The sequence below is a fragment of the Trichogramma pretiosum genome, unplaced genomic scaffold (assembly GCF_000599845.2).
Source record: "Trichogramma pretiosum strain Unisexual culture from Peru unplaced genomic scaffold, Tpre_2.0 scaffold56, whole genome shotgun sequence".
Taxonomy (NCBI): Eukaryota; Metazoa; Arthropoda; class Insecta; order Hymenoptera; family Trichogrammatidae; genus Trichogramma; species Trichogramma pretiosum.
In genome coordinates, this window is record NW_019641680.1 from 732,728 (window position 1) to 760,676 (window position 27,949).

Sequence of the window (27,949 nt, forward strand, 5' to 3'; positions counted from 1 at the left end):
ACACACACACACCTATATATAACATCCTCCGCGTAGATACGTATGCATGTGTGCGTGTATATGTGTGTACGCGAAGCGCTCTCTTATAGGTTATAGACGGCGCGAGAGACACACGGCCAGAGAGAGAGAGAGATACCAACACATTATACGTATTTTATGGAAGAGAGAAAAAGAAAAAGGAAAAGAGATCGAGGATGGCCAAGTGCGCGTGCGATGACGATCGCGTACATACCATATATAAAATATATATACTGTATATAATGTACAAGAAAGGCTTGCGGCTCTCTCGCTCTCTCTCCATGTTATACGCGTATGTGTGCGCGCGTGTGCATGTATGCGTGTGTGTGTGTATATAACACAAGTTCGCACGAATGGTAATAGGGCGTGGAGCAGCCGTTACTCATCATCGTCGTCGTCGTCGTCGTCATCGCGTTACACTTACACATGCATATACAATATAGTAGTAGCATTGAATGAGGCAAGCAAGCGCGCGCGCACACGCATACGCACTTTGGCACACGCACGTAGGTGTACGTACCGATGATATCCGTATAGGGTACGTGTATAGAGGATTTTTAGCAGTACACGAGAGCAGCAAGCCTGGGCACATCATTGAGACTCTCTCTCCTGCGTGTATACATATATATGCGCTTTATAATGCTTATCGATAGGAGATAAAAATGTAACGTATCTCTCGTTCTCTCTCTCTTTGCACACGCACGGAGGAAGAGAGAGAGAGAGAGAGAGACAAGACACGACGACGACTCTCTCTTTTTTCTCGACGAGACTCGGGCTTGGCACTCACCTTTTATAAATAATATATATGTGTATAACGACGGGCAGGTTTTCCTCCTGTTTATTATTTTTTCCTTTTAGCTGGACGAGTACTCGAAAATATGTCGTTGCTGCTGCTCGTCGCGAGGGAGGCTCCTTCGGCGTTCGCTGTTGTTTGTTATTATGCTGCTACAACGGGCACACATAAAACCAAATATTTTTTTTATACAACACTTGCACCAGAGAAAGAGTAGAGTGGACGCACGATGTAACGCACTGCACGCACACGCAGACGACTATATATATAATATAATATATATAATAAATACGTGTTGTATATCGCGGCACCAACAATCAACTGCTGCTGCTGCTGCTGCTGCTGCTGCTCGGCGGACGCACTACTACCGTATATTATCGTACATGTACCGATGTACGGGACACACAGCACACTACTGCTTTAATACTCGGGCGCAGAGGAGTTCGTTGCTTAACGCAACACAACGACGAGAACGATGTGTCTTGCACACGTTACGAGGCCACACTGACTCTCAAAGCTGTTGGTCGGTATATAAGGTATATGGTACTGCAGAGCGTTTCGAACTCGCCTCGCGCGACGAGAGTATATGCTAGTAGTAGTAGTAGTAAGTGTGCGATTAGGAGAGATGTTGAATATTACACACACACACACACGCACACGTATGTACTCGACACGGAGTCGCGCAGAGCCAGACACGCACACGCACCGCGTTAGAAACTCTCTGCTGCTGCTGCTGCTGCTGCTGCTTCGGCGGAGAGAGAAAGAGATAGCAGCGCGCACAAAAACGACCGTAGCAATAAGCACATGCACAGTGGACGAACGACTCTCTTCTTTAACGCCACGCAAAAACTGTAAAGCGGCTCTATCTTCTTTTATTTCTTTCCTTTTTTTTGCGCTTGTACGTTACTCCTACTCCTAATACTCGTTGCGGGTGTCTCTGCTTTGCGCGCCAAGTGTTTTTTTTGATTTTTGTTTTTTTCGGAACGCGAGCGACGATGCCGAAGACACAAGTTGACTATTCGGGATTGTTGTAAAATTGTTTAAAGATATTTGTTTATCCTTTTTGTGATTATTTATTTCATAGATTTAACTTTCTGTCTGTACAATTTATACACGCGTACGCACGCACGATTAAAATTAATCATATATTTTTTACTTTGGCTAGTATATTAGCAACGGATTGGATCGAAATTTTTTTCTTTCAATTCGAATGTATGATCGTAACGTACGATTTATTAATGAGGATGCGATAAAATATTTATAACAGCGACCGCTGCTCTCGCTTCGGCACTGGCAAATTTATTACAATATATATCCTGCTGGATATATATTACGAGTTTCGCGCTGGATGTGCTGCTGCACTCTCGGACTTCTTGGGCTGTGCGAATTGCGATATCGCGCTCCGATGATGCGAGAGACTGCCGCGAGATGTGTGGTGTCGCGCCTCGGACTGTGAGCCGCCGCCGCCGACGCAACCCTCTATGCAGTGCAGGCTCTGCGCGGTCAAAGTTGCGCGATGGCCTCTAGCAATTCTTAGTGCTACGTGCATAGACAAGCCTGTAAATGGAAGAGAGACATGTTTGGGCGTGTGTTACTTGCAACGTACAGAGGGAGCCACGTCACTGAATATGTGGTGCTTATTCCAACTTTCCAAGCCACGAGTTTATACTGATGCCAATACAATTTTTATTTTGTATGTCAAGCCAAGTGTTGATATTGATGCAACACAATTTTATCCTCGTATGATTCTAGAAAATTAATTGAACAAGGAAAAATCTTGAATTTAAATCTTATGAGTCTTTTATTTCTTAAAATAAAAATTATATTCAGTACATTATAATTTGTTTAAATTCCTTATTAATTTCATTATTTATCTTATGCAATAGAATGTCATTCATTATTTATCAGACAAAACATATGAATTCATTATAATTCATTCATTACAAATTCATTTAACATCATGATTAAGAGAGTTTTTTTTTTTGAGTCATATACATATATTTGATTTAAATTTTCCTAATTATATCAGATGTACAACGACAGGTAGAGATCTGTCGCAACTCTGATGCTGCGGCTAGATAACTTATCTATAACACAAAACTACTCAAATAAAAATAGTATCTAAAAACTAATGCTCTCTGTTCTTAAATTTTTTTCTTCGTAGATTCAAATTTGACATTATCATCACATTCTTACAGTTTGTTACGTTTATATAGACATTGATACAGTTATTATTAATAATTTACAAAGCAATTTATGCCACCTTGGCACTCGTATTGCTCTTGATGTACTCATCGAGTTCGGCATCCAGATCGGCTGCACTTGGTACAACCTTTGGTTCGCGTTTTGGTTTGCCTTTCTTCTTGGTAATGTTTTTGCTTCCGTTTTGAACACCTTTGTTTTGCTTGGCCTTATTATTTTGCTTGTTGTTTTGGGCAGTACCTTGCTTCTTCTTGGCCGCTGGAGATCTATTGTTTTGTTGTTTATTGCTACCAGCTGGTTTAGAGCCCAAACGCTGACTTAAACTTTTCTGTGCTTGATTGAGCTGCGATAATTCAGAGACAACCAGCTGAATATTCATTTTGCGTCCGTCTAAGGGGACTCCATTATATTGTTTCATGGCTTTCATGGCATCCATGCGACGTTCAAACACTACGTCAGCTGAACCTAGAGATCGGCCAAATTGATCATACTGTACTCTCGCCATTCTCAGAGTTCCAAACTCTCCGAACAATTCAGCGATATCAGAGTCTGTGACTCCGTAATCCAAGTTTGATACAATGAGTTTTGTTTTTTCATTGATCTGTTTGTTCGCAACACTTTTTAAGACATTGTTATTTGGTTTTGACACATTATTGCGAGCAATACCACCAAACTTTCCACCACGTTTAACTCCACCACCTGGTTTGGCCACTACACTACCAGGTTTGGTAAACTTCTTGGGGTTTTTTTTCTGGGTTTGATTTTTGGCAGGTGATTTGTTGTTAGCAGCAGCGCCAGCCTTCTTCTTCATCGGTGAACCTTTCTTGACACCACCAGCTACTTTCTTGTTCTTGTTACCCGCAGGCTTGACACGATTCTTTCTGTTCTTCTTGATGTAGTCATCCAAGCTCATCTCCATGTTGTCAGCCATGTTAATGCGGTGTATTTCTTGTTTAACTTTTGAAAAAACAAGTGATATTTCTGTAAAGAAAAACAGTTACATTAGGGACTCGTTGAAGATCAAAATAGAATAGCTTTGAATTGATGACGTAGAGTTGAACAAGAATAGAACCCGGACTAATTTGAAGGTTATGTTGTTACTACAAGTCATAACATCTTTTTTATGCCACGAAATCGCACGGTACAACTGTTCAATGACTCTTCAATCACTCATTGTAACAATAAATATTTAAATAGCACGCGTAACAACGACTATTTCACACAGATACCGGCTCGAGTCAACAAAAACATTGGCCGACAATACAGGCGGGCATCGGCCATATTGTTTTTCATCTAACCGCTGGCCGAGACGGCTTCGATAATTCACGACGATTTTTCAATAAAAAGCAGAGAACAAATAGGCTTACCTTTTCGCTAGCGAGAGATCGTGCTTGCTGCCTGGTGTACGAAGCTATACACGTGGACGACGAGTTTGTTGCTACCGAACTGTATCCTCTGGCACTCAACGAAGCAAGCGTGGCTTTGTTTATGCTGCTGCTACTACTATGGTTAGTCACAAACTGCTACAGTATACACTAACACACGCTCGGCTTCGATATACATAGCTGTATATATGGCGGTATCCCCACTCTATCTTCTTCTTCCTGCATTTGGAAGTTCGAACTTCAACGCCGGTGTGGCATTACTGGTCGTATACTTCAAAGATGCGCATGCGTGTCCAATGGTAAAGTAGGAGGCCTCCGTACCAACGTCTTGGAATTAAAAATTTGAAAAATACATACAGAAGCTGCAGTAGAACAACTGTAAACTGTTGTTTAGCCTGGAAACTTGCTGTGGGTTTAATCGTTACAATGAGATATGATTTTTAATAAAAAAAGAAGAAGTTCGTGTCAAAGTCAAGTTGTACAATAATTCATATTTATTACTAAATATTATTGAAAATGAGGATGAATTATTACGTTGTTACAATGCTCAACATATTACAAAAGATTGTTACTACATAAGATGACAAGAGTGTATTTAAAATTTTTGTTTTTTTTTTTACATCTAAATTTCGATTTAAACGAGTTTTATATGTTGATGATAAACGATTCACGCGTTTTCTTTTTTAATGGTTTCGTTTATAAAAATCTTGTCTAAACAATACTTCGCTGTCGCTAAAGATAAAAATGAAAATTTTTTTTTATTAATCTACGCACACACGTAAAAAAGTTTTTTTATTTTAATTCCATTAAGCTAATACAATATAGCTTAAGCTACTAAGTAATATTGAACATTACAAAAAAAAGGTTTCTTTCGGTTGCACGTCATGAAGCCCATATACTCATCATTTATATATATCAACTATAGAAGACTACTCGAGTTTCGAGGCGCGGATTTTCATAATTTCAAAGTTGTTTTGACGACCAAACAGAAAAAAAGTATGATTTTTCTTTTACTAATAATCTCATGGGTTGAACCGATTTTTAAACATTTCTCCTAATTTAAATATACACTTATCCGATTGAACATATGTGCATTTATGAATGCACATGAAATTAGAACAACTTTTAGATGGTTCTCCAGGTTCATCAATAAGATTAGAAGAAAAGCTAAGTTTGCCCTTTTTATGCGTAGTCGCCATAAAAATTTGTTGGAAAAATCAATGTCCCAGCAGTCGAGTGGTCTCCTCGTAAGCCCTCATTATTATTTTTTTTCTAGTCTATGAAAGACAGTTGCTGAGTTGTTTTTATGTGTGCATGGCCCACAGCTTTTGTCTTTTAAGTGTTCAATTTTTAAATGGGCAAATAGACGTATTTACAGAAATGTCGAGCCATGCTGGGTGTGATGATGTGTAGGGCATTTATGTGGATAATGTGTAAATTGCTTTAAGCACCCTCGGTGCTGGACACTTTGCTCTTGACGTATTCCTCGAGCTCGGCGTCGAGTTCCTCGGCCGTGGGCGGCTTCTTGTCTTGTCTTCCGCCTCTCTTGGCTCCGCCGCGTCCACCGCGGCCACCTCTGGACGCACCTCCTCGGGCACCGCCACGAGAGGAGTTGGCGCGTCCGCCGCCACCGCCGCGTCTGTCGCGATTGAACGACGAGCCGCCGCCGCGAGAACTTCTAAAATTGCTGCCTGCAGTGGTCGTGCGTCTGGGTATACTAGTGGTGCTGGGGATCTGAGAGGTGGCCAGCTGTATGTTCATCGCACGTCCGTCGAGTGGTACACCGTTGTATTGCTTCATGGCCTGCGAAGAGGGTCACACGTTTAATAATTTGTATCTTTTGTTTTTCATCAGTTCGTAGATGAATCGTCAAGTGACAGTGGCGTCACGAAAACACACCTTGATGGCGTCCGCTCTCCTCTCGTAGATGAGATCCGCCGTGCCGAGGGATCGACCGGATCTATCGTAATGGACACCGGCGCTCTTCAGGGTGCCGAATTCACTGAACAGCTCGAGAATGTCGGAGTCGGTCACGCCGAAGTCGAGATTCGACACAAAGAGTTTTCCCTGCTCCGTGGCGCCGCCGTACTTCTTGGAGGGCGAGCCGCTGCCACCCAGGAAGGCGGCTTTGACGCTGTCGCGCGAGCGCTGCCCGAAGCTGCTTCTCTGGCGCACGATGCCGCCTCTGCCGCGGCCGCGAATCACACCGCCGCCCGGTTTGCGGGCTCCGCCGCGGCTGCCGGAGCCGCCACGCGACGACGAGCCACCTCGTCTGTTGGGAGAGCCGGTGAATTTGCGACCACCGGCCGAGGCGCCACCTCGTTTCATGCCACGACCGCGACCACGGCTGCCTTTGTTCTGTTTGATGATATCGTCTAGACTCATTTCCATTTTGGATGCGTTATTTGTGTTTTACACTGTTGACTGGATAGATGAAGGTTTCTCCCTCTGTTTGTGTGTGGAACCTGGTGGAAAATTTCATTAACAATGAGTTATTGGCTTTGAATGCATATAAATTGGCTATTAATTATAAGTTGTACTAAAAAATGATAAAATGTACCAGAATCTCTATCTAATGCATCTAAATATTGTATTGTCAAAATAATATTGCTCGAGGCATATTTGTTTTTTGTATTTGTATCGCATATTGAGGAGGGTGATAACAAACATCTAACTCGAGTCGAGTTGTTTGGTGAGTGTATTCGTAAAGATTCTTTTTTTCTTTTACATCACATCAAAATGACAGAACATTTATGTCATTTGGAATTCATTGAATCGTGTCCACATGGGCATACACAGGCATTATAATGTATCATATTGTATATAATTATATTATTACAGTTTTTTTTGGTATGCTTTTACATTGTATATATTTATCTATTACACAATCATAACGATTGTATAATGTAAAGGGCACATGCCTAAAACAATGTATATATTTGACTAGAATATCTTTGGACCGTTGCAATGAATTTTGTTTTTCTTAACAATTATCACATAATATCTTAATTATGTTTGTACATAATTTTTCTTTTAAAACTTATAAAACTTAATGATATATATGTATAATTCTTCCAGATTTCATTTGTTTTTTGTTTTTAAAAAAATTCCATCCATTCAAAGGTGGGCAATATATATCCGGGGTGGATTTTTCCATTTAAAAATCACAAGAAAGCACTTATATCAAAAAACAACAAACTGTTCGTCTAAAAATGTTCACAGCATCCATATGCCTCGGTGAGATTTTTCAAATCTTGGTCGTCCAGGTAATCTATCAGCGCGTCCGACATCTCGTCGTTCCAGTTGATCCACTCGACGTTCTCCTTCAACAGTTGAGCTAGTGCCTCGACAGCTGGTCCCAGTAATTTTTCTCTAGCCAGTGCTCTGGCGTAGCGCATCATGATCAGGCAGCTGGACAGCGGGAAATTCTGCTGCACCTGGCCGGATCTCACGTAGGCCTTGAAGCCGCCGCTCCTGGCCAGGTGACGCGCCATCGCGTTGTTGTCCTTGTACAATTTCCACAGCGTTACGTACCCTCCAAAATACACGTCTCGCATCGAGTTCAGCTCTCTCGCGTAGTCGTCGTCGACCTCGTAATAGGCCTCCTCGCCCGACTCCTGAAAGACCTCGCTGGCCTCGAGCAGCGTGTCGTACAGAGCCTCGTTGGTCGGGCTGAGTCGAGGCCCGGCCAATCTTCGCAGCTCCAGATGCCTCAGCAGTATCTTGTACAGATAGGGTCGATCTATTCGACTCGACGCTATCTCGAACAGAAACGACACTACGGTCCGGCCCGACCGGTCCTCGGTGTTGATGTCCGCGCCGCACTTCAGCAGCGCCTCTAAAGCCGAGTAATTGGTTGGCCAGTAAGTGCGATGCAGAGGACTTCGGCCGGCGGCGTCTATCGCGTTCAGATCGCAACCGTGCTCCAGCAGCAGTATGAAGATCTTCGACAAAATCAACGTGTTACCCTGCTCGAGTGAAGAAATTAAGTACATTAAATTTTGGCTATTTAAACGAACGATTCGATAATCGGGATGTACCTACCGTGGTGGCACTGTGCACAGACACGGGTACGTTGCTAACCGTCCAGTGTACGAGATTACTGCCGTCGGCGAGTTTGATCGTGGCCTCGGCTCCGCTGTTCAGCAGAGCCTCGATCATGGCAACTCTGCAGGACTCTATGGCCAGCTGCAGCGGTCGGCGCTGCTCCAGCACGGGATTGACTAGATTCGGATTGGCCCCGTGGCCGAGAGCCAGCTGAAAAATGGTCCACTGATTGTGCTTGATGGCGAACTCGAGACAGGTGTCGCCGAGGGCCGAGCGCGCGTCGGGCGCGGCGCCGCGCACCAGCAGCTCGAAGGCGGCCGCCGCGTTGCGCCTGAGTCGCGGCTCGAACAGCAGGTGCAGCGGCGTGCGACCCTGGCCGTCGTCGATGTCGACGTTGGCCCCGTGACGTAGCAGCAGGCCGACCAGGCGGCCGCCGCTGCCGCTGCACCTCTCCACGGCCATGTGCAGAGCCGTGTAGCCCGGGTACTTGAGGGCGAGCGGATGAGCCGTCTGATTGACGTCCAACGGAGCGGCGAGCTTGTTGTTGTCGTTGCGGTTGGTCAGGTACTCCTCGACGACGTCGCACATGTTTCTGAGACAGGCGACGTGAAAGTACGTCAGGCCCTTGTTGTCCATGGGATTGACGCTTCTCGATCTCGGATGCGACAGGATCATCCGCACGATCTCGTCGCTGTTCACCTGCACGGCGAGCCGCAGCGGCGTGACGTGCTTGTGGCTCTTGGCGGTGGGATCGGCTCCGGCCTCCAGCAGCTTGCGCACCACCTTGGCCTTGGAGCGCGAGCAGGCCAGGTGCAGCGGCCTAAAACCGTACTTGTCGCTGGCGTCTACCTCGGCCCCGGCGTCCAGCAGCTTCTGGATCGTGCCGATACTGCCGTGCTTGGCGGCGAAGTGCAGCGGCGAGTAGCCCGGCCAGCGCGGATAGGCCGAGCTCGTCGCCTCGTTGACCGCCGCCGGTTGCAACGTTAACAATTGCTGCACCATCGCCGAGTCGTCCCTCATGCAGGCCACGTGAACGGCCGTCAATCCGAGCCGATCCACGTCGAGATCGTCGTCGATGCTCGACCAGAACAAATCTAAAATCTTCTTGGACGTGTACTGCGTGCTGCTGTCGCAGGCGTAGTGCAGCGGCGTCTTGTCGCAGGCGTCCTTGAAGCTCATCGTGTCGGCGGCGGCCGAATGCCTCAGCAGAATCGCTATGGTCTCGAGGCTCTGATACTTGACGGCGAAGTGCAGCGGGGTGAAACCGGCGTACTCGTCCGCGTCCAGTTTCACCTGCATGGACGAGGCTACATTGACTTTGTCGTGCTCGAGGAAGCGAGCCACGAGGTCGTGCTTGTTCTTCATGCAGGCCACGTGAAAGTGCGACAAGCCCCGGGCGTCGCTCGGATTCGGATCGGTCAACGCAGAGTAGTAATCGTCGTCGTTGTACGACGACAGAACGAGCTGGCAGGTCTCCTCGTCGTTGGCCGCCACGGCCAGGTGCAGGGCCGTCTGTCCCTGGGAGTTCTGTATCGTGAAATCAGCCCTGCGCTTGAGCAGCAGCCGCACTATCCTCTTGGAGCCGGACTTGACTGCAACGTGCAGGGGCGTGTCACCGCTCTTGGTCTTGGCGTCGATCTGATTATCGGCATTGTCGAGCAGTCTCTCGGCGATCTCGGTCTCGTCGAGCATGCAGACGACGTGCAGATGCGTCAGGCCCCGCGAGTCCCTGGGATTCCGGCGCGGATCCGTGAACATGGCTATGAGTCGAGCCGCCTCGAAATTCTTCCTGCGCGCCGCCAGATGCAGCGGCGACATCGACCAGGTGGCGTCCTGCAGACAGCTGTCGGCGCCGTACTCCAGCAGCAGCTGAATCGTCTCCAGTACGCCGCGCTCCACGGCGAAGTGCAGCGGCGTGTAGCCCGGCAGATCGAACGGATACTCCTCGGGCACGGCGGCGTTCAAGCAGCGACCTTCGTTCTTGTCCAGCAGCTCGCGGATGGCGTCCTTGTGGGAGCACATGCATGCGGCGTACAGTCTGTAGGCGTCGTCGCGGTAGCCGTCGACGAGGACGCGTCGCCGGGCCTGCTTGTTGTACTGGCTCAGCAGCAGATCGAAGAACAGCATGTTGACGATGCGCTTCTGCACGGCGAGCTGCAGGGGGCTGAGATCGTTGGCGTCGCGCGCGTTCGCGTCCGCGCCGTTCTGTATCAGCAGCCGCATGAAGTAGATGTTGCGCAGATGCGCGGCGACGTGCAGCGGCGTCCAGCCGGCCCACAGGTCGCGCTCCACTTGGAGATTGAGATCGACGACCGCCTGCTGCTGATTGTTGGCGGGCTGCTGGAGGAATCTGTCGAGCGAGTCGGGCTCGTCGCCGATCATGCAGTCGACGTGCAGCAGCGACAGGCCCACGTTGTCCGCCGGATTGACGCTCTGGCAGTTCTGATTGAGCGCGACGAAGAGCATCTCGATGAGTCGTCGATTGCCCTGCCTGATGGCGCAGTGCAGGGGGGTCTGGCCCCGGGCGTTCTTGGCCCCGACGTCGGCGCCGTGGCGCAGCAGCAATCCAGCTACATTGAGCAGACAGTAGCGCGCCGCCACGTGCAGCGGCGTCCAGCCCGGCCAGTAGGGCGAGTCGAAGCGCATCGGCCGATTGACGACGTCCGCGACGTTGCCGCCGCCGCTCTCCAGGTAGCCCGCCACGATGGCCTCCTTGGCCTTGTAGCAGGCGGCGTGAAAGTGCGTCAGGCCCGTGCTGGCCTCTCTGGCGTTCACATAACTCCCTCGCCAAGCCTCTGCCAGCATCTTCTCCAGGATCGACTCGAGCTTGCGCGTCTTCTCGCTGCTGGTGCACTTGCGGCCGCGTCGACTCGCCGTCTGTATGGTCCTCAGGCAGAGATGCACGGGCGTCTGGCCGCGGGCGTTCTCGAGGCCGAGATCGGCGTTGCGTCGCAGCAGCGCCTCCACCGCCTGCAGATTCTTGCACGAGACGGCGAGATGCAGGGGTGCGTAGCCCGGATAGGTGGGCGAGTCCCGACTGATCGAGGCGTTGACTCGGAGCTGGGACTGATCGATCCACTGCTCGAGATTCGGTCGGCGATTGCTGCAGACGTAGTAGAACTGCGACAGTATCTTGTCCTGGAGATTTTGTTGCTGCTCGTCATTTTGCAAATTCATAACTGCTGCTGCTGCTGCTGCTGCTGCTGACGTCACCTATTGCAACGTTAAGATAACCGTGAAAAAATCGTGTCATCCTTCTATCATAATATTATTGCTCTCTAAGCGCATGCTGTCTATTGGCAAGTATATCAACGAACTTACGTGTGTAATGTTGTTATTCTTCTCCTCGAGCAAAAGCTGCGACACTAACTAGAGTTGCATAACCGAGAGCTTTACCGCCTGCTTCTTCCTCTTCTTTACATTTCTTTCCCAGCTGTGCTGCTCGAAAGAATCGCAATGCAATGCAGTGTCAGTGCAACGACGACGACCACCTCTTTCTCACGTGGCACACATACTTAAATTTTTCAACGAGTCACGCTGTACTCGTCGCGCGCGCGTTTCACAATTCTCGCGTCTCTCGGAGTCAATTTGTTGCCATCGTTGTGTGTTTGTATGCTAAACTTTGCACATACCTGCGTTTCTGGTAACACACACACACGCGAAAGCAACAACATTCCACTAGTAGTGTCGTCGCGCCGCGCTGTTTACGATGTGCGTTGATATTATATACACACAACAACGACGACGACGACGACGGACTCGACGTCGCGGGAACGTCGACGACGCAACAACGACGATTATAATATCTGCTGCGACGGGGAGCAGCAGCGAGTCATATCACGTGACGCACAGAGACAGACACACAAACACGCGTATGTATACACGTAAACATAGGTGAGCATGTGTATCGGTATAGGTATATAGATAATAGGCGTGTGCACTGTCGTGAGCCCCCAACGCGACGACGTCGGGTGGCGGCGGCGGCTTTTTTCAGCGTTACTATCATTATTATCACGAAAGAGGGTTGTTGCGACTCGAGAGTGCAGCAGCAGCAGTCGTGTCTGCGCTATGCACTGGGGGGAGCGATAGCCAAGCGTGTAGAGTGCACTTTTCATGTACACAATGATGATAATAAACGTACAGGGGGACGCCGGTGCGTGTTATTATTATTGTGTGTAGGATGATATCGCGCGCGCGAGTCGAGTGAGTGTCACCTACTACTGTACTTGAGAGAAAGAAAGATTCTGGAGAAAAAAATGTAATCGTGAAAAAATCGTGTTGTATTCAAAGCTTTAATTTTTAAAAATTGATTCTGACGAGTTTGAACTCGTGTAGCTCGTAATCAAACGGATTGCATATGAACTGACAGAGTGGCTTGTCCACGTGCTAGCAGAAATAAACAATTAGCCAAAAGAACACAGTCGAGCAAAACTCGAGACTACAAAAATAGAAGCAAATTTTATCATTGAGTTGGAAATTTGTTAACGTCGAATATTTGAATTCGAAAACGAGAACGACTAATCGAAAATATATTTTTGAAAACGAACGATCAAAGTAAATAAATAAAACGTTCGACCACTCGACTTTTGGGCATTTTCGAGACTAGATATACACGAAAACAATCTCCATGAAAAGCAGCACAAGTGTACCGAGGTCTTTTCCAATGAGATATCACATTTACCGTAATACGATCATCATCGCGTCGAACAATAACATCGACGATCTTTTCGTGCCTTCTTTCGCGCGCCAGGTGTACAGCAACGTAACTCGAAACTCTTAATTGCGATTTTATTATTATTATATTTATAAAACGGGCCAACGCGTATATCACGCTGTATGTATACTACGTACCGACGAGCACACGCGCACCAACACACATATAACTCTACTCACGCGCGCACACATACACACACACACACACACCGGAGATAACGCACGGATTCTATGTATAGCCGTTGTGCTGCTGCTGCTGCTTCCGCAGAAGCAATGTTTTTTTCGTACCAATAAAAAAAACTAAAACTATAACTGCGTGGAAGACGTCGTAAACAACTCTTAGGAGGCGGCAAGTTGTCGCGATTCGCCGTTGTTTCATCGTTGCGTGTACCTTTTTTTTGGACGTAGAGAACAACACACACTATGCCGCGAGCGGCGGCGATGCTATGCACAGAGAGAGAGAGGTTATGGGGTTGACTCGCGCGGCTTTGGAGCGAAAATCTGGTACGCGTATGTACACGCGACGATTTTCGCACGCGCGCGATAGAAAACTCGTCCGACTTACTTTCGTACGGAAAACTTCATGGAACAAAGCAACCGATGTTTTACAGATGAATGAGATGAAAAAAAGGAGCGAATACTCACGCTTGTGTGTTTTTGTGCGGCTTCAAGGGGGGGACTCTCTCGATGTGTGTTTCGGGTTCCGGTATAAAACCACTCTTTCGGACTGTACTACTACTGGTGTGTGCGGCAATTGTGGCGCGCAGCGCCTGGGACCAAAGCTCGACTATAATACCAACACTGTGTCGGTCAGACGACGTCACGCGCGGCGTGCGGATAGGATGAGATTTTCTGCAGTCGCGAAGCGGCTTCTTCGTTACTTGTAGTTTCGACGGCTGCCACCTTGTTCGACGCGGAGCAGTGTCGAATTCAGGTGAACAGCGCCACGTCCGAGTCCACGTACATTGTCTGCCTTTCTAGGTAATGCGAATACTTTTAACTATATGTCTTTGGAGAGCAGAACAGAGCTCCGTATTTTGCGTAGTATGCATTTTGGGCGAGTGTTAAATTATGCGAGCTTTCGCGGGTCCGTTTGACGCGGTTGGCTTTGTGATAGTACACGAGTATTTTTCGCTGATAATGTCGTGTTTCGATCGTGCTATCTTTAGAGTTTAGAAATTTTGGGTAGGGCGTGCATCCCACACTTGTTTATACTCATTATTGTTTAATGACAGAAAAGTCAAGGCGTCGAAGAGTTATGCTTGTTGAGACATATGATTCTTCGTGCATTTTAGTGAGAATAGTAAGCATTTTTTAAAACTCCTTAAGTGCATGTAAATTAAAAAAAAGTATGAGAGTATTTTCATTTTTTTATTTTTTACATTATAAATTAAAATACTCATAATTTCTTTGCAGTTTAATAAGTCTATTTAGGATACCAAAATGATACATCTGGAAAAAACTCTGTACTTCGAGAATGGTGAAACAGATGATTTGTTCCTTCACAATCTCATAGTTAATTCTCTGAGCGACACAGGCGAATACATCAGAACTATTGAGAATCATCTTGATAAAAGTGACGAAAACAATATAAATGAGCAGAATAGGAGAGGCTGTACAGCTTTGCACATAGCCGTAGTAATAAGTAACGTTCAAGCCATTGAAGCTCTTTTGACATGCGGCGCTGATATTAATGTCGCTGATAATTCTGGCAAAACTCCTTTTACGTATTGCCTCATGAACTATGACAGGAGACTATACAAGTGCAATCAAATGTTTTTCACTTTTATGGCTCAGGCCTACAAGCTTCAACTCTTGAAGCTCACTATTACACCAGAAAATGTTCGCTGCTACCAAAAAGCACAGGAGACTTATCAGTTTCATGATAAAACGTACATGGCAGAATACAATGCAGAGCTGGATAAAATGGAAGATGTGCCAGTAGGTAATGACGGCACGACTTTGCGCAACTTTTTGTATCACGGTCCTCGTATTATTGACAAATCAACCGTAAAAAGACGCGCTGTTGAAGAAATAGTTACGACTAGGGATTTTTATAAGGAGTTTCCAAAATTAGGTTGCTTAGTTAAATTGCAATACAGACTAGGTGTTGCAAGGAGAAACGCCATTGACAAATCTAAATGGATTTTACTCGAATTGGTAAAATATGCATTGCCCGAGTTATGCATTGAGAATATTATTAATTTTTTAGATACCGATGATCTCTCAAATGTTATCAAAACTGTTGAATAATTTATTATGAATAAATTTTATTAAAAAAAAATCAAGAACAAGATGTACATTGTATAAAATGTTTCATTTACTAAATTTTTACAATTTTTAATAAAGCATTTAATTTTATGTTTTAAAACTTTTTAGCAATGTATTTTTTGTTCCATCACTGAGAAAAAAAAAATGAATGGTTTAGTTTGCTAGTAATTTATCTCACTCGTTTTGATTTGTTAATTTACTCTTTAAACTACGTCATATCGTTAACACAAATTTGAATTTCTATCTACACCAATTCTCTAAATCTCACATAAATAGACAAATTTTATCAATTAAAAATACTCAACAAATTTTACAAAACTTTACAATTTAAAAAAAAACTCTATATCATAGTTTTCACGCACATCAGTCGGACCAGACCTCGCCATCGGGCCCGATGATTTTGAACGAGCCGTCGGCCGCCAGCTCCAGCCTGGCGTCCTTGTAACCCAGCAGATGCTGCATGCGGAACCGGGTCCACTCGTCGTAGAGCTTGGCGAACTCGTCGATCGGCACCTCGAACCCACCCGCCTTGGCCAGCTCCCTCTCGTAGTCCCACTGCTTCGAGTCGAGCGAGTGGGCGTACTTCTTCTCGCGGTCGGTCATCGTGTGATTCGCGTACTTGGCCAGTATCTCGTCCATCCTCTGCTCGTAATCGGGCAGTCGAGCGTTGCCGAGCAGCAGCTGCACGAAGTAATGGCTCTGGGTGTAGGTGACCGGGAAGACCGCGGTGTTGAGGGGTGCCCCGATGAGAGCCATGGACGGGTGTCGGGCGTTGAGCATGTGCTTGTACAGGGGATAGATGAAATTGTCGTCGAACTCGAGGCCGCTGTCCGGGCCCAGGAACGGATGATCGTACAGATAGCCCGTGGCGAAGACGATGGCGTCGGCCCGAATCCGCGACGCGTCGCGCAGGATCAGCTCCTTACCGGTCTCGTCGACGGAGCGCAGACCTCGGACCTGTTCCACGTTTTCGGGCAGCTCGGCCTGGATTCTGTCGTGATTGTGACTCAGGTAAACCTTCTTGGCCTGAGTGGCCAGGTCGATGCTGATATCGATACCGGAAATTCCGGCTCCGAGTATCAGGACCGTCTGACCCTTGAACTCCTCGGGGTGTCTGTACAAGTGGCTGTGCATCACCTTGCCCGGGAACTTGTCGATGTTGGGGATCTTGGGTATGCGCGGTTTGCTGTAATGCCTGTGCACACGAAGAAAGTCGATGTAAATCGAGGATCAACATATATTATATAAAAAGTAATCCCTTACCCATTGCCGATCATCAAAGCGTCGCAGAGCACCGCCGTCTCCTGATCGGTATTCAAATCCTTGGTGATAACAGTCCACTTGTCGGATCTCCAGTCGTCTTTATTGCCCTCGACGAGCACGACTTTCTCGACCAGCGTGTCGAACTGAACAAAAAAAAACGTCGTTATTACAGCGTTCACGATTCTCCGAGCGATTGACGTCGTAATTTGTCATGTATAGCTTACCTGAATGTATTTGCGCAGATCGAAGTGATCGGCGAATTTTTTCATCTGCTCGAGAAACTCGTCGTGGGTATGGCAGGTCAATCCGCCCTCGTCGGCCGGGTACGGAAAATCGAAGAAGGACATGAGCACGCCCGGCAGATTCGTCCTGAGATCGGGGCAAGGTGATCATGAATAAACGATCCAAAAAAAATCGGTAAGAAATTTCAAGTATCGTACATACCTGAGATTCGCGTAAACGCTGCTGTGCACGGGCAGTCCGTGCGCGTCCTTGTCCTGGCTCTCGTCGTAGATCCACAGTCCGCCCACCTCCGAATTTCTCTCGAAGGCGACGAGGTCGAGCTCGTCCGTGCGCTCGGACACGGCTCGGGTGGCGGCCAGGCCCGAGACCCCGGCGCCGATCACGCACACTTTGGGCTTCTTCGCTGACGCCGGTGACGCATCCGCGCGGTTGAACAAGACCGCGCAGACCAGCAACAGTTGCGGCAAGACTAGTCTTGGACTCCACCACCTGCGTAAATATCGCGCGGGTTCGAACGAATGAAAAAAATGTCCAGGACTCTTTTTTTAACCGGTAGCAACCGGATTATGTACTTACATTGTTGGAGGTATAATTTGACGATATTCACTGGAAGTAAAGATACTTCGAACTAACGATCTTCGCCGATGGTTTGTTATATAGAGCGAAAACTTATCGAATCGACGCTGGTGGTATGCCCATAAATTGATGATGTTTTAACGCTGATTTCGTAACGTATGACCCAACGATAGAAAGAAAAAAATATTAGGCAATCGAATGGTGGCCTTTATCTATTTATTTGGGAATCAAGTTGCACATTAGGCACGTAGTGATAAAAAACATTTTTTAATGTGACTTTCGTGATTGCATTCGTGATATAAGTTGCTGTCGGAAGATACGTCAGTGGCCCAACACGTGTTATCGATTTATTATTCGATGCATTAGCGGTCACGAAGACTTTTGGTTGGAAAAAACGAAGAAGATATGAAAAAAACTTTGGAAAATTTGAGTTTACATGTGGGCCAAAAATATAAAAACATTTATGCTTTCTCCCGAAGAAAGCTCTGTGGTTTTTTTTTCTTTTATAGTTCATCCATCATATTATTGACTAACATTTAAGACTATCAACGTAAGGATAATTTTAAAATTTATATCGTAAAAATATAATATATTTTTTACTTCCTGGTACAGAAAGCTCTGTGATAGGCTCGAAAACGTGCTTTTGAATTTTTTATATTTATTAGAAAAGAGCAGTCAAGCATTAATCTTAAAAGAGAAAAAACGCAAGGATTCGTTAAGATTTTTAAAAGCTATATCTTTTAATAAAACGAGACGTTTTCGTTCAAATTTATTTGAACAAGACGACTCACTCTTGTCCGATATCGAATGCGGTTAAACGAAGCTCGCAAACGGAAGAATACAATATAATGCGTATAATAATAATTTACAACGTGGATATAAGCCTCGCTCGAGCGCATTATTATCATTTATCAGTGCATCGTCGCCGGCCGGCGGCTGCCACGCGACCCGCGAGGTGTGGCCCCGGCCGTGAGGTTCAGCGCACTGCACTCTTCTTGCTTACTGCGCGAAATTCATCACTTTGTTCGTGGATGCCAATCGAGCAAGTAGTCCTTAGCAGCCGTTAGCCTGTCGTTTGTTTTGTCTTGCGTATATTATTGAGAGGCGCAGTCGAGTTTGTTTTGATTGACACTCCGAGTGAAAACAATGGTGGACCGTGGCCGAATCTGTGGCTTATTCGTTTTCCGACGCAAGGGAGATTCCATCGAGTACTTACTGGTGCAAAAACCTAAAAAAGGTTCCTGGGGCCCACCCAAAGGTAAGTTACATGATGATTTTTTGAAATTTTTACCCGATCGATTTACCCTTTTTTCTTTCCTTGACATTCGAAGGACGCGTCGATCCCGGCGAAACCGACATGGAGACTGCTCTCAGAGAAACCGAGGAAGAGGTCGGTTACGATAAAAACGATTTGAAAATATACGAGGACACCAGAAGGGAGGTTCACATCGTGTCGAAGCGCAAGGACAAAATTGGCGTGTTTTGGATCGCGGAGCTCATCGATGCCCAAAAAGAAGTCCGTATCGACCCAGCGGAGCATAGTGGTTTCAAGTGGTTATCTCCGCAAAATACGCAGCGATTAATTCTCGATTACTTGAAATCTTTATTCAGTGATTTTGATCAATTTGTTCGTGAGAAATTGTTAACCTCTACGGATTAAGTTAATAAAGTTGAAATATCAGTTCAAGTTTCGATTTATTTGATTCTGCAAAATAATTACAATACCCAATTATTTGAATTGAAATAGTTAACTATCGTAATGATGATTACACGTTGAAATGGTAATTTACACTTTTTTTCATTTTACACTTTTACAGTTGGCAGTTGAAAATCGAAAGCTTTGTTTTTGTTTGTTTACCTTTTAAATACAGTCACACATAGTATTTTTGCTACAATCGTAATCTAAATAACTTTTTAATCATTTATTCGGTAACGTAAATATATAGAATAAAACTCGTTAATTTAACGCTTCAAACTCTTTTTAAAATCTAACATACATGGTTGCTTAACGATTGCACGTTTTTTCTTTTTTTTTTTTTCTTTAATTACATACAATGGTTATTCAAGAAATTATGAAACTCAACAATTCAATATGATATCCACTTTTTTCTCACCTATATGTATAAGCTTTTGAAACGAAGAAGTAACAGAATGTTTATAATTCAATGAAAAGTTAATTTCTTTACAACAAAATTATTCAATGCAAACGAATTACAAGTTATTGTTCAGTTTTACGATCAAAATAGCTCATCACTTGGTGATAAACATTTTTTTTTTTCTTTATGAAGAATCAATGCAATTGTAGAATATATTATCTACTTTAATTATTAGAAATTAAATGGCAAAATTTTGTACCAGCTTTGAAAATTTACACATATTTTATAATGGCTTATATTACGCAACAATTTTAACGCTCGTTTTTTTTTTTTTCATGACTTATACGCTCAAATGTCGAGTTAGTTCAAGCACCTTAACGATTCTATCTACGATTAATAAAACTTTGCAAATCTTTGTTTATTGCATACGGATATATGCTCGTTCGTAAATAAATATATTATAATAATGATTCTCTGCTCGAATCAGAAACGAATCTTTTTTTGTTTTGAAAATTACCCACTAGATATTGTGCTGTCACAAATTCCTAAACTGATGATTGAATAAAGTATTTATAATTTGACTTTTTACTGCGTAGTAATACTATTTAGATATACTTGAAATATTTTTCCTTAATAATTTTTTTAAAGGATATGTTCATTGCAATAAGTACAGCAGGTGTTTTTTTTTTCGAACGAAAGAAGATAACTGTATAGAATATTTCCATCTTCAATTTTCTCGTCGGTGTATATAATAATAATAAATATAATGTTTTTCAGTAATATTTTTGAATTATAAAAAACTGTTTATGTAAAATTGGTACAGCCTTTACATACGAAGGTTAAAACAAGTAATTTTAGATTTTTATATTTTTTGAAAGCAAATTGTATTTTTTACCAAAAGCAGAAAAAAAAATTATTACCGCTAGTTGAAAGCTGTCTGACTTTAACCGATAGCAATAATATAATTGACTTCTCGATTTTGATAGACTGAATTTCGCTCGAGTTAAATAATACATTGTAATCGAAACCCAAAAGCTATAAGTTTAGAGACTGCAGCTTGCCAAAGCGGTCGATATTACTGGAAGTAGGCGTGGATAAGAATATCTATAGTTATACATTATATACGAAGGCTAGATTTCTATAGTCGGAAGATCAGTATGCGTTTGCAGAATATAAAGAAAATCAGATATCTCTCGGGGCTTGTGTTATCAAAGCGTGCTTGCTGCTGCTGCTGCCGCTGAGAGAGGCAACTACGGCGTGCATTCCGCGCTAAATGAAAAATTTTTCCAGACGAACGAAGCTCGAAGGACAAAAGATATGTTGAAAATTTGATATAACACCGATTGAAACGAGAGTCGGGTATTTACCTTAAAAATTCAGAAAACTTATAAAGTTGCGTAGGTAGCACACTGCGACACGCATACAATTTGCATTCAAAAACGATAAAAAACAAACACCGTTGCGAAGGTATGTGAATTGAACATTAACAGTTTTATTCAACTTGTAAAGTCATATTTTTTCACCATTTTTTTGTTTAAACTAAACTGCTATAAGTGCAAGAGGACACTTGAACATAAGAAAAAGCTCTCCGATGAACTAACTTTGTGCTTTGAAAAATTGAAAATTTAAAATATACAATTTTTTCCAATACCTCGGTTCGCTTGACTCTATTCACAAATCTTCCCAAATTTATAATAAAAAACAATGCATTAAGAACGTTAAATTCTCATAATTATCTATCATACAGGGAACATCATTAAAGTTGAACTGAACTTTAGATTTGATCAACATTAGGTAAATTTTTTTTCTTACATCTCATATATCTACATTCACAAGATTATATTCATCGCTTGCAATTGAACTAACTTATCTCTCTCTCTCTCTCTCTCACTCTCACTCTCTCTTTCTCTCTCTCTCTAAGATCCTTATACTGAAAAAATGACAGAAGCATTTTTGAAAAAACGAATAGCCTCAGAGATGCGAAAAACGAAGATATGATGGTTTTTTTTTTGTCAGTTTGGTTTTGGAATAGACGGAAAAGGGCGTGAAATGTCGTTACATATGTTAGTCGAGATAGGCTGGCGTTTTTTTTTTTTTAAGAACCGCGTCAGCTCTCTCGGTGTGTATGTGTGTAATATAATCGTCAGAGATGCGATTCAACTTCATTTTTTTTTTTTTAGTCATTCTCGTTTACGATATATCAGAGAGGGCCGCAGAGGCACCGAGGCCAATTTCAAGACTTTTCAAATTTTTTTTTTTTTTTTCAATAACCCGGAGCTTGCCCCACCTTAGCAGTTACACTGTTGGTCCGCGGCGGCGGTCGGTGTATCGGTCAAGCGCTGGCCCTTGTTCTGGCCGGCCGTGGCGCCCATCAGGGTCGGATCGTTGTCCAGAGATTCGCTCATCTTGTCGCATATTATATCTACAAGGGTCTCGAACACTGCCTGTTTTTTGGAGGATAAATTAGAACATCTCGAACAATTTTAACGCAACGATATTATACATACCTTAACGTTCGTATTTTCTTTGGCCGAGGTCTCGAAGAACTGAACTTTGAGATGGTCGGCCAGCTGCTTGCCGCGCTCGTAACTGATGACCCGCTCGTCGTCCATGTCGCACTTGTTGCCCACGAGAATGATCTGGGCGTTGTCCCAGGAGTAGGTCTTGATCTGCGTGAGCCAGTCCTGGACCGAATTGAACGACTCCTCGTTCGTGATGTCGTACATCAGAATGAAGCCCATGGCGCCTCGGTAGTAGGCCGTCGTGATGGTTCTGTATCGCTCTTGACCCGCGGTGTCCTGAACGGGGGGAAAAAGATGAAAAAAAATTATTTACACATATATAGTGAAACCTTAGAGCAACTGTACATCGTAGCGCCGATGTTATTCGAGACATTTGATTTGGGTTAATGGTGGAGAATATGGGTCGATATATGCTCCTCCGGAGAAACGAGTCTCGATCGTGAGTAAGCACATCGACCCAAGTTTCAAGTTTGTTGTATTATTTAGTAAGACGAGTCAAAAAAAATCAAAAACCTACCCAAATCTGGAGCTTGACCCTTTTGTCGTTTCTGAACACCGTCTTGACTTTGAAATCAATGCCGACGGTCGAGACGAATGCCGACGTGAAGGAATCGTCGGCGTAACGAAACAGAAAAGAAGTCTTCCCTACGGACGAGTTTCCTATGATTAACAATTTGAACATGTAATCGAAGTTCTGGTCTGATGCATCCTTGTGCCATTTTGGATCTTGCGCCATCTGGGAAAGAAGAAAAATATAATTATAATTATCGGTACGACAAATTAGAAGAATTGACTGCGGAAAAAAAGACCTTGGAATCACTTTACCCCCCAAAAAAGCTAAAATTTATAATTGATAGTTTTTCTAAGCAACGTTTGTTCGAAATTAGCCTTGTACTCGACGATAATAATAATCTTAATTATATTCAAAGCGCGAGTATTCGTTGGCCAGATGTTAGCCGGTGCACCGAAAAAGAAAAGCTCTTTGTTCTTTGAAATATTTACCCCTGAGTTAATTGACTCTTTCGAGGTGCTCTGCCGTTCCCACGTCATATTTCGGCCGACGACGATAACGATTCTTTTCTTTTCGCGACTCTCGAGCCTTTTCTCTTTTTAATTTTCATTCGCTTCTTGCGATATTAAAAAAAAAAAAAAAAATGCTCGAGCTTAACGTCGGGAATAACTACAGTCGGGCAGTGTTCTCTCTCATATACATCAGTAAACACACAGAGAGAGGCTCCGCGACGCGACTGCCGCGCGTCAAAAAAAAAGAAGAATGGTCGACGACATAAGTTTACCCATTTTGTTTCTCTCTCTTTCTTTCTTTTCATGCAAACGAGTCGAGCGCGCGCGCTCGCGGATCCTTGAAAAAAAAAAAAAAAAAAACGTTTGGCGATACGAGAAACGCATAAACGCGTGTGCGGCGGCGGCGTTGGACACGACCGAGTTTCGCTAAAACTCGGATAAACGCGTGTATGCCATGTGTATGTGTTTTACGTGAAAAAAAGTAATGATGATAATGAAAATTAAGCGAGAATCGTAGCGTACGTTGCGTATTTTCGTTTATTATTAGAAAGCTAAATTAATAATGGAATTGGAAAATATGGCGTATTATTGGAAGTCTGTCGCTGAAAACGATATTTAATCTTATCTTTTTGGTACGACGCGATTCTAAATTCAACGATAAAAAAAAGTTTTAAAAAAAAAATTACTCTTACGTGTAACGTGGATTTTCGAAGTACGGGAGCTTAATTATTCATAATTCTACGCACTGACCCAACAATGTGAAAATTATATTTCACCGAGCCAATCGAGAGTGTAATATTAACTGAAATTCGAGAATTTACTCGGACGTAAAATATGCTGTATTTTGATGTTAAATTTTAATGCTGGAGCGAGATAATGACCGGAAAGACCTTACTTCCCTGATAGTGGGTAATGTTTTTGGATCACCTTTCGTGCTATTCTGACATGTAGTTTTTGGTCTCCTAAAGTTTTATTCCATTCGTATGAAGATAAAATTTCCAACGCGATCTATCGAATCACACGAATATTTTATTATTTGAGTAAAACATCCTCTTTTATTTATTTAATTGTTTCTGGTTTAACAATTGATTATTTAGTACGTCAATATTAGCTCATTTTATATGTTGTTTAAGTTAAAAAATGATTAAAAATTACATTATATTCATAACAAAGGATAAAAGGGTAATGACAAATTTTCGAGGATAAAAAACAACTAACGCTGCTAAAAGAATGCTGAAAAAAATTACATTTTTCAGATGGCCATCAAATTCTCGATAAAATTGATAATGAAAGCTTAGATAATTGTCCGTAAAGTCCAGCTAAATCAACAACTTATTATATGAGTCACTGCCACTGCTAATAATGATAATTCGGAGCATAGTATTTTTGTCTACGAGGAAATTATTAAAAGCTATATAAACGAATCAATGAAATCGTTACTCATTCTCCCAGCTGTCACTCGATAAACTGAAATTAACTTCTGCGAAGGTCCAATATGTCCAGAGAAGTGTTAGCATCGATTTCACAGATAATATTTTTAATCATAAAAGAACCTATAAATTTTGCTCCTAATCTCACGGACAATGAAAATAAAAACTAGGGCTGTGAGAGTACTCGAAAAAACTCGACTCGTAGAGTTTTTTCCTCGAGTTCGATTCGAGTACTCGATTTTTTTTGTACTCGCAATGTATTTAAGTTGTAAGTAAATAAATAACGAATAAACAGTCTATATACCCTCTCCCGTGTGTACATGCTTATAAAGGTGATATTCATTATTTATTTTCTTAAAACTTAAATACATTGCGAGTACTCGGAACTTCCCGACTCGACTCGAAATCGAAAATTGCGGGTACTGGCACAGCCCTAATAAAAACCATATGTGTGATAAACTTGATAAAAGAATAAAATATTTCTCTCGAAACTTTCAAATAATTATCTCACGAACAAGAATTTTTAAATCTACGGCAAAAAAATTAATCACGCTAATTCCGTAAAAAGTAACATTCGGGGTTGTTCGCCTCAGCCCGCGCGTAGTTGGCAAGAAACAATTTTGTGTGTATACATCACGAGTCGAAGCTTTTTTCGCAGTTGTGCTCGTTTCGCGGAGCGAAAAATCACGTGCGACACGAGTGCCGGCGCGTTTGTTGCTGTGTTGTCTGTCTGTGTGGCTGGTTTTACAAAAACGATCAATAACGCCATGCTGCTGCTGCTGCTGCTGCGAGCCCGTATATCCCAAGTAGGTAACGCAAAATTTTACACGATTGTACTGCAGCATTGTGTCGTTTTAATTGATCATATATATAGCGAGGAGGAAGCCCATTTTGTGTGTGTGCGTCGTGGCGATTGAACTGAATAAACATAAATGGAAAATCGATACTTCTTTCTCAAAAACTAATTGGAACAGAGAGTCTTATTTATTCTATTCGAATGCTCGGTTATCAATATTGAATCAGTATTTATGTATTCATATTTTTATTTACTATAGTTTTTTTACAAAAGAGTCGTGTGATCAAAGTCCAATATATAAACAAAAGGAAAATGTCCCATTCATATGTCCAAATAAAATAAAAATGTTACAGTCTAATATTTTTCTCGTCGCAGTTTTGGCCATATGACAGAAAATTGCATGAAAACGCAAATGAAAAAATAACGCACGAATGGGTTAATAAAAAAAAAATGTTCAAAAAAATGCTCGTCCAAAAAAGAGTCCAAGCGTCGTCTCGCGCGACACGACGACGATTCAGATTTCCGTCTAGACGCGTGGATGCATCCATTCTATATAACTGGCGCGCGTACGTACGTACGTACGTACGACGACGACGACGCGTGCAGGTGCAATTGGACTTTCTTTTTTATTGTTCAGCGCCGCGCCGTGAGCTCGTGTTCCTGTCTTACCCTTCGCGTTTCTTTCATTACTTTCTTTCGTATTCTCGCAACCCTCTCTCTACGATCGCGTGAAAAATTGGCGTAGAGAATATGTCACGTTCGTTCGAGACACCCACGCATGCATAGACACATACATGTATACGTACGTCGTAGCTGAAAAAAATGCGTGGGTGTATACGAGGATGCGTTGGGTGAATAAATAACGACCTACGAAATCTTGGTACCGAGCCAATAATGTACAGCAATCACTCGGTACATCATCAAAAATGCAAAAATCGTCGGTACACGAGTGCGCTTTCCGTGCAATTTACAGACTTTTTTTTTAGTTAGACGAGAGAGAAAACCGATGGAATGACTGGAGCGTAGTAAAAAAAAAGTACGATAGTACAGTTGGTTGACATACCCACACATATACGCATTACAGACAGTCTTGAAAGAAAAAAAGCTCGAGACCGTTACTGCTGCAAGCTCGGGGGAAAAACCGACCCCCTCGACGATTACTCGTCTCTTACCCTATACCCAACCCCCCCGTGTCGTCGTCCGAAGGTTAGGGAGTAGTGTGTGCGTCTGTGTGTGTGTGTCTGTGTGCGTAGTTTTTGAGGTTGATCGCGAACAGCTGCCGAGGCTTTTTAAACGATATAAAAAAAAGGGGAAGGAAAATAATGATCCGAAGAGTACTAGGTGTTTTATTATTATTATTTTTTTGTTTTGCAAAAATAGGTCGTATCGATCGGTCGTTCTCTCTCTCTTCTTGCTCTCTCGGTCGTTAAATTAGGTGCGCGGGTGTATCGCACGTATACGTATGTATGTATTTATATACCTTGCCGTGCTGCTGCTGCAGTCGTCACTCACAGGACACTCGTGCGACGATAATAATACGAATGGATTATAATTGTCGAGTCCTCCTCCCTCGTTATTTCGCGTGCTCTCCGTATCTGTGTCGCACGAATTATTATTATAATCGGTGTGGCAATCAAAGAGTCGACCAGTCGACCATCGACGCACAAGGCACGCACACACACTGACGATCTTCCTCGCACCCACGCACAGTTATATATGTGTATGTGTACGAGGGTGAGAATAAGCCCCCGTTTACACAGACACACACACACACGTACACAGACACTCGCGAATCCCTCCGAAAATTATCGGAGAGAGATGGGCGCGTACTACTTATACGAGTCGAACGAGGAACTACCTCGACCGTACACGACAGGAGCAACAGTGGACGATCACTGAATCGACGACGACGACGACGACTGCCGCGAGGAGAGAGAGAGACGACGACGACGACGGTGTGCGGCGGGTGACGGCAACGTGTGTATTTCTATTTCTCTCTCTCGCTCGCTCGTTTTCCTAGTATATATACACAACGCGTATATAAACTCCACTCGGCGGCCCCTACCGTACGTTACTGTTAGCGCTGCTGCTGCTGCTGCTGGAATATCGACCATATACTACTGCTACTACTACTACTCTCTAGGCTCCCTTCTTCGCGCCCTCAACGAAGCGAAAGCTCGCGCACGAAAGCTTGCGAGAGAGAGCGAGTAAGACAGTCGCGTATATAGGAGAGACGAGGGGGAGAGAGGGAAGCGTAGTCGGTGGTGGCTTTTGCGTTTGGCGCTCTATATATACTGTATACATTCGTGTCTACTGTGTGCGGGTGGAGGGCGAAGAGAGAACGTATATATGTATACGTAGAGATAAAGCTCGGCAAAAGCTGCTGCTAGCGCCTGCGCTCGCCGGAACCTGCGTCGCGCCACAGTATCGAGTGTCGTCGCGCGAGTCGTTGCGTATATACTATATGCAGCATCGATAGACGCCCGGCGCTGCCAACCACCGCTTTGCAATTTGCATCCGTGTACTTTTAAACTACGTACAATACGTGTGCACTGTGCGCAGGTATATATA

At 43.9% G+C, this 27,949-nt stretch overlaps 8 protein-coding genes across 12 annotated transcripts in view; 2 read left to right on the forward strand and 6 right to left on the reverse strand.

Annotated features, from left to right (window-relative positions):
* Positions 1-2,211, reverse strand: part of LOC106654923 (ras-like protein 3) — a 34,125-nt gene extending 31,914 nt beyond the window's left edge. For both annotated transcript variants that reach the window (XM_014375067.2, XM_014375068.2), the window contains exon 1: positions 806-2,211. The gene's annotated coding sequence lies outside the window, so the exon portion shown is untranslated. The remainder of the gene's footprint in view (positions 1-805) is intronic.
* A 573-nt stretch (positions 2,212-2,784) lies between these two features.
* LOC106654871 (THO complex subunit 4-like) lies at positions 2,785-4,774 on the reverse strand. The gene is made up of 2 exons (XM_014374962.2): positions 4,381-4,774; positions 2,785-3,994 (listed from the first exon to the last, which is right to left on the reverse strand). The coding sequence occupies exon 2, from the start codon at positions 3,942-3,944 to the stop codon at positions 3,066-3,068; it is 879 nt and encodes a 292-aa protein (XP_014230448.1). The 5' UTR covers positions 3,945-3,994; positions 4,381-4,774; the 3' UTR covers positions 2,785-3,065.
* A 95-nt stretch (positions 4,775-4,869) lies between these two features.
* On the reverse strand, positions 4,870-13,947 carry LOC106654873 (THO complex subunit 4-like). 2 transcript variants are annotated; one of them, XM_014374963.2, is made up of 3 exons: positions 13,804-13,947; positions 6,298-6,863; positions 4,870-6,201 (listed from the first exon to the last, which is right to left on the reverse strand). In XM_014374963.2, the coding sequence occupies exons 2-3, from the start codon at positions 6,787-6,789 to the stop codon at positions 5,842-5,844; spliced, it is 852 nt and encodes a 283-aa protein (XP_014230449.1). In that variant the 5' UTR covers positions 6,790-6,863; positions 13,804-13,947; the 3' UTR covers positions 4,870-5,841. The 2 variants fall into 2 exon arrangements, with proteins under 2 accessions (XP_014230449.1, XP_014230450.1); XM_014374964.2 differs by lacking the exon at positions 13,804-13,947 and adding an exon at positions 13,550-13,705.
* Positions 7,079-12,219, reverse strand: LOC106654870 (serine/threonine-protein phosphatase 6 regulatory ankyrin repeat subunit A-like). Its single transcript, XM_014374961.2, has 3 exons — positions 11,767-12,219; positions 8,443-11,658; positions 7,079-8,366 (listed from the first exon to the last, which is right to left on the reverse strand). Exons 2-3 carry the CDS (start codon positions 11,620-11,622, stop codon positions 7,605-7,607), a joined length of 3,942 nt encoding a protein of 1,313 aa, XP_014230447.1. The 5' UTR covers positions 11,623-11,658; positions 11,767-12,219; the 3' UTR covers positions 7,079-7,604.
* A 95-nt stretch (positions 13,948-14,042) lies between the features above and the next one.
* LOC106654874 lies at positions 14,043-15,452 on the forward strand. Of its 3 annotated transcripts, none has more exons than XM_014374966.2 (2): positions 14,043-14,139; positions 14,575-15,452. In XM_014374966.2, exon 2 carries the CDS (start codon positions 14,602-14,604, stop codon positions 15,409-15,411), a length of 810 nt encoding a protein of 269 aa, XP_014230452.1. In that variant the 5' UTR covers positions 14,043-14,139; positions 14,575-14,601; the 3' UTR covers positions 15,412-15,452. The 3 variants fall into 3 exon arrangements, with proteins under 3 accessions (XP_014230452.1, XP_014230454.1, XP_014230451.1); XM_014374968.2 differs by lacking the exon at positions 14,043-14,139 and adding an exon at positions 14,152-14,507; XM_014374965.2 differs by lacking the exon at positions 14,043-14,139 and adding an exon at positions 14,153-14,461.
* Positions 15,453-15,610: 158 nt separating this feature from the next.
* Positions 15,611-18,435, reverse strand: LOC106654711 (flavin-containing monooxygenase FMO GS-OX5-like). The gene is made up of 5 exons (XM_014374707.2): positions 17,512-18,435; positions 17,137-17,424; positions 16,917-17,061; positions 16,693-16,835; positions 15,611-16,624 (listed from the first exon to the last, which is right to left on the reverse strand). Coding segments are annotated over exons 1-5 (1,410 nt in total). The 5' UTR covers positions 17,514-18,435; the 3' UTR covers positions 15,611-15,792.
* A 38-nt stretch (positions 18,436-18,473) lies between these two features.
* LOC106654969 (bis(5'-nucleosyl)-tetraphosphatase [asymmetrical]-like) lies at positions 18,474-19,198 on the forward strand. The gene is made up of 2 exons (XM_014375144.2): positions 18,474-18,769; positions 18,843-19,198. Exons 1-2 carry the CDS (start codon positions 18,658-18,660, stop codon positions 19,169-19,171), a joined length of 441 nt encoding a protein of 146 aa, XP_014230630.1. The 5' UTR covers positions 18,474-18,657; the 3' UTR covers positions 19,172-19,198.
* LOC106654968 (ras-related protein Rab-3) lies at positions 19,188-27,565 on the reverse strand. Its single transcript, XM_014375143.2, has 4 exons — positions 26,859-27,565; positions 22,647-22,865; positions 22,115-22,405; positions 19,188-22,051 (listed from the first exon to the last, which is right to left on the reverse strand). The coding sequence occupies exons 2-4, from the start codon at positions 22,863-22,865 to the stop codon at positions 21,896-21,898; spliced, it is 666 nt and encodes a 221-aa protein (XP_014230629.1). The 5' UTR covers positions 26,859-27,565; the 3' UTR covers positions 19,188-21,895.
* Between the last annotated feature and the right edge of the window lie 384 nt (positions 27,566-27,949).

Bases quoted from the DNA above. Each gene is read 5' to 3' on its own strand.
- LOC106654871 (XM_014374962.2), bottom strand. From the start codon at position 3,944: ATGGCTGACAACATGGAGATGAGCTTGGATGACTACATCAAGAAGAAC.
- LOC106654873 (XM_014374963.2), bottom strand. From the start codon at position 6,789: ATGGAAATGAGTCTAGACGATATCATCAAACAGAACAAAGGCAGCCGT. The intron at 6,202-6,297 runs GTGTGTTTTCGT...CCCTCTTCGCAG, and splicing joins GGAGAGCGGACGCCATCAAG to GCCATGAAGCAATACAACGG.
- LOC106654870 (XM_014374961.2), bottom strand. From the start codon at position 11,622: ATGAATTTGCAAAATGACGAGCAGCAACAAAATCTCCAGGACAAGATA. The intron at 8,367-8,442 runs GTAGGTACATCC...TCACTCGAGCAG, and splicing joins CTGTGCACAGTGCCACCACG to GGTAACACGTTGATTTTGTC.
- LOC106654874 (XM_014374966.2), top strand. From the start codon at position 14,602: ATGATACATCTGGAAAAAACTCTGTACTTCGAGAATGGTGAAACAGAT.
- LOC106654711 (XM_014374707.2), bottom strand. The intron at 17,062-17,136 runs GTATGTACGATA...CCCCGATCTCAG, and splicing joins AGCGTTTACGCGAATCTCAG to GACGAATCTGCCGGGCGTGC. The intron at 16,836-16,916 runs GTAAGCTATACA...TTTTTTGTTCAG, and splicing joins ATCTGCGCAAATACATTCAG to TTCGACACGCTGGTCGAGAA.
- LOC106654969 (XM_014375144.2), top strand. From the start codon at position 18,658: ATGGTGGACCGTGGCCGAATCTGTGGCTTATTCGTTTTCCGACGCAAG. The intron at 18,770-18,842 runs GTAAGTTACATG...TGACATTCGAAG, and splicing joins TTCCTGGGGCCCACCCAAAG to GACGCGTCGATCCCGGCGAA.
- LOC106654968 (XM_014375143.2), bottom strand. From the start codon at position 22,865: ATGGCGCAAGATCCAAAATGGCACAAGGATGCATCAGACCAGAACTTC. The intron at 22,406-22,646 runs GTAGGTTTTTGA...CCCCCCGTTCAG, and splicing joins GGGTCAAGCTCCAGATTTGG to GACACCGCGGGTCAAGAGCG. The intron at 22,052-22,114 runs GTATGTATAATA...TCCAAAAAACAG, and splicing joins AAGAAAATACGAACGTTAAG to GCAGTGTTCGAGACCCTTGT.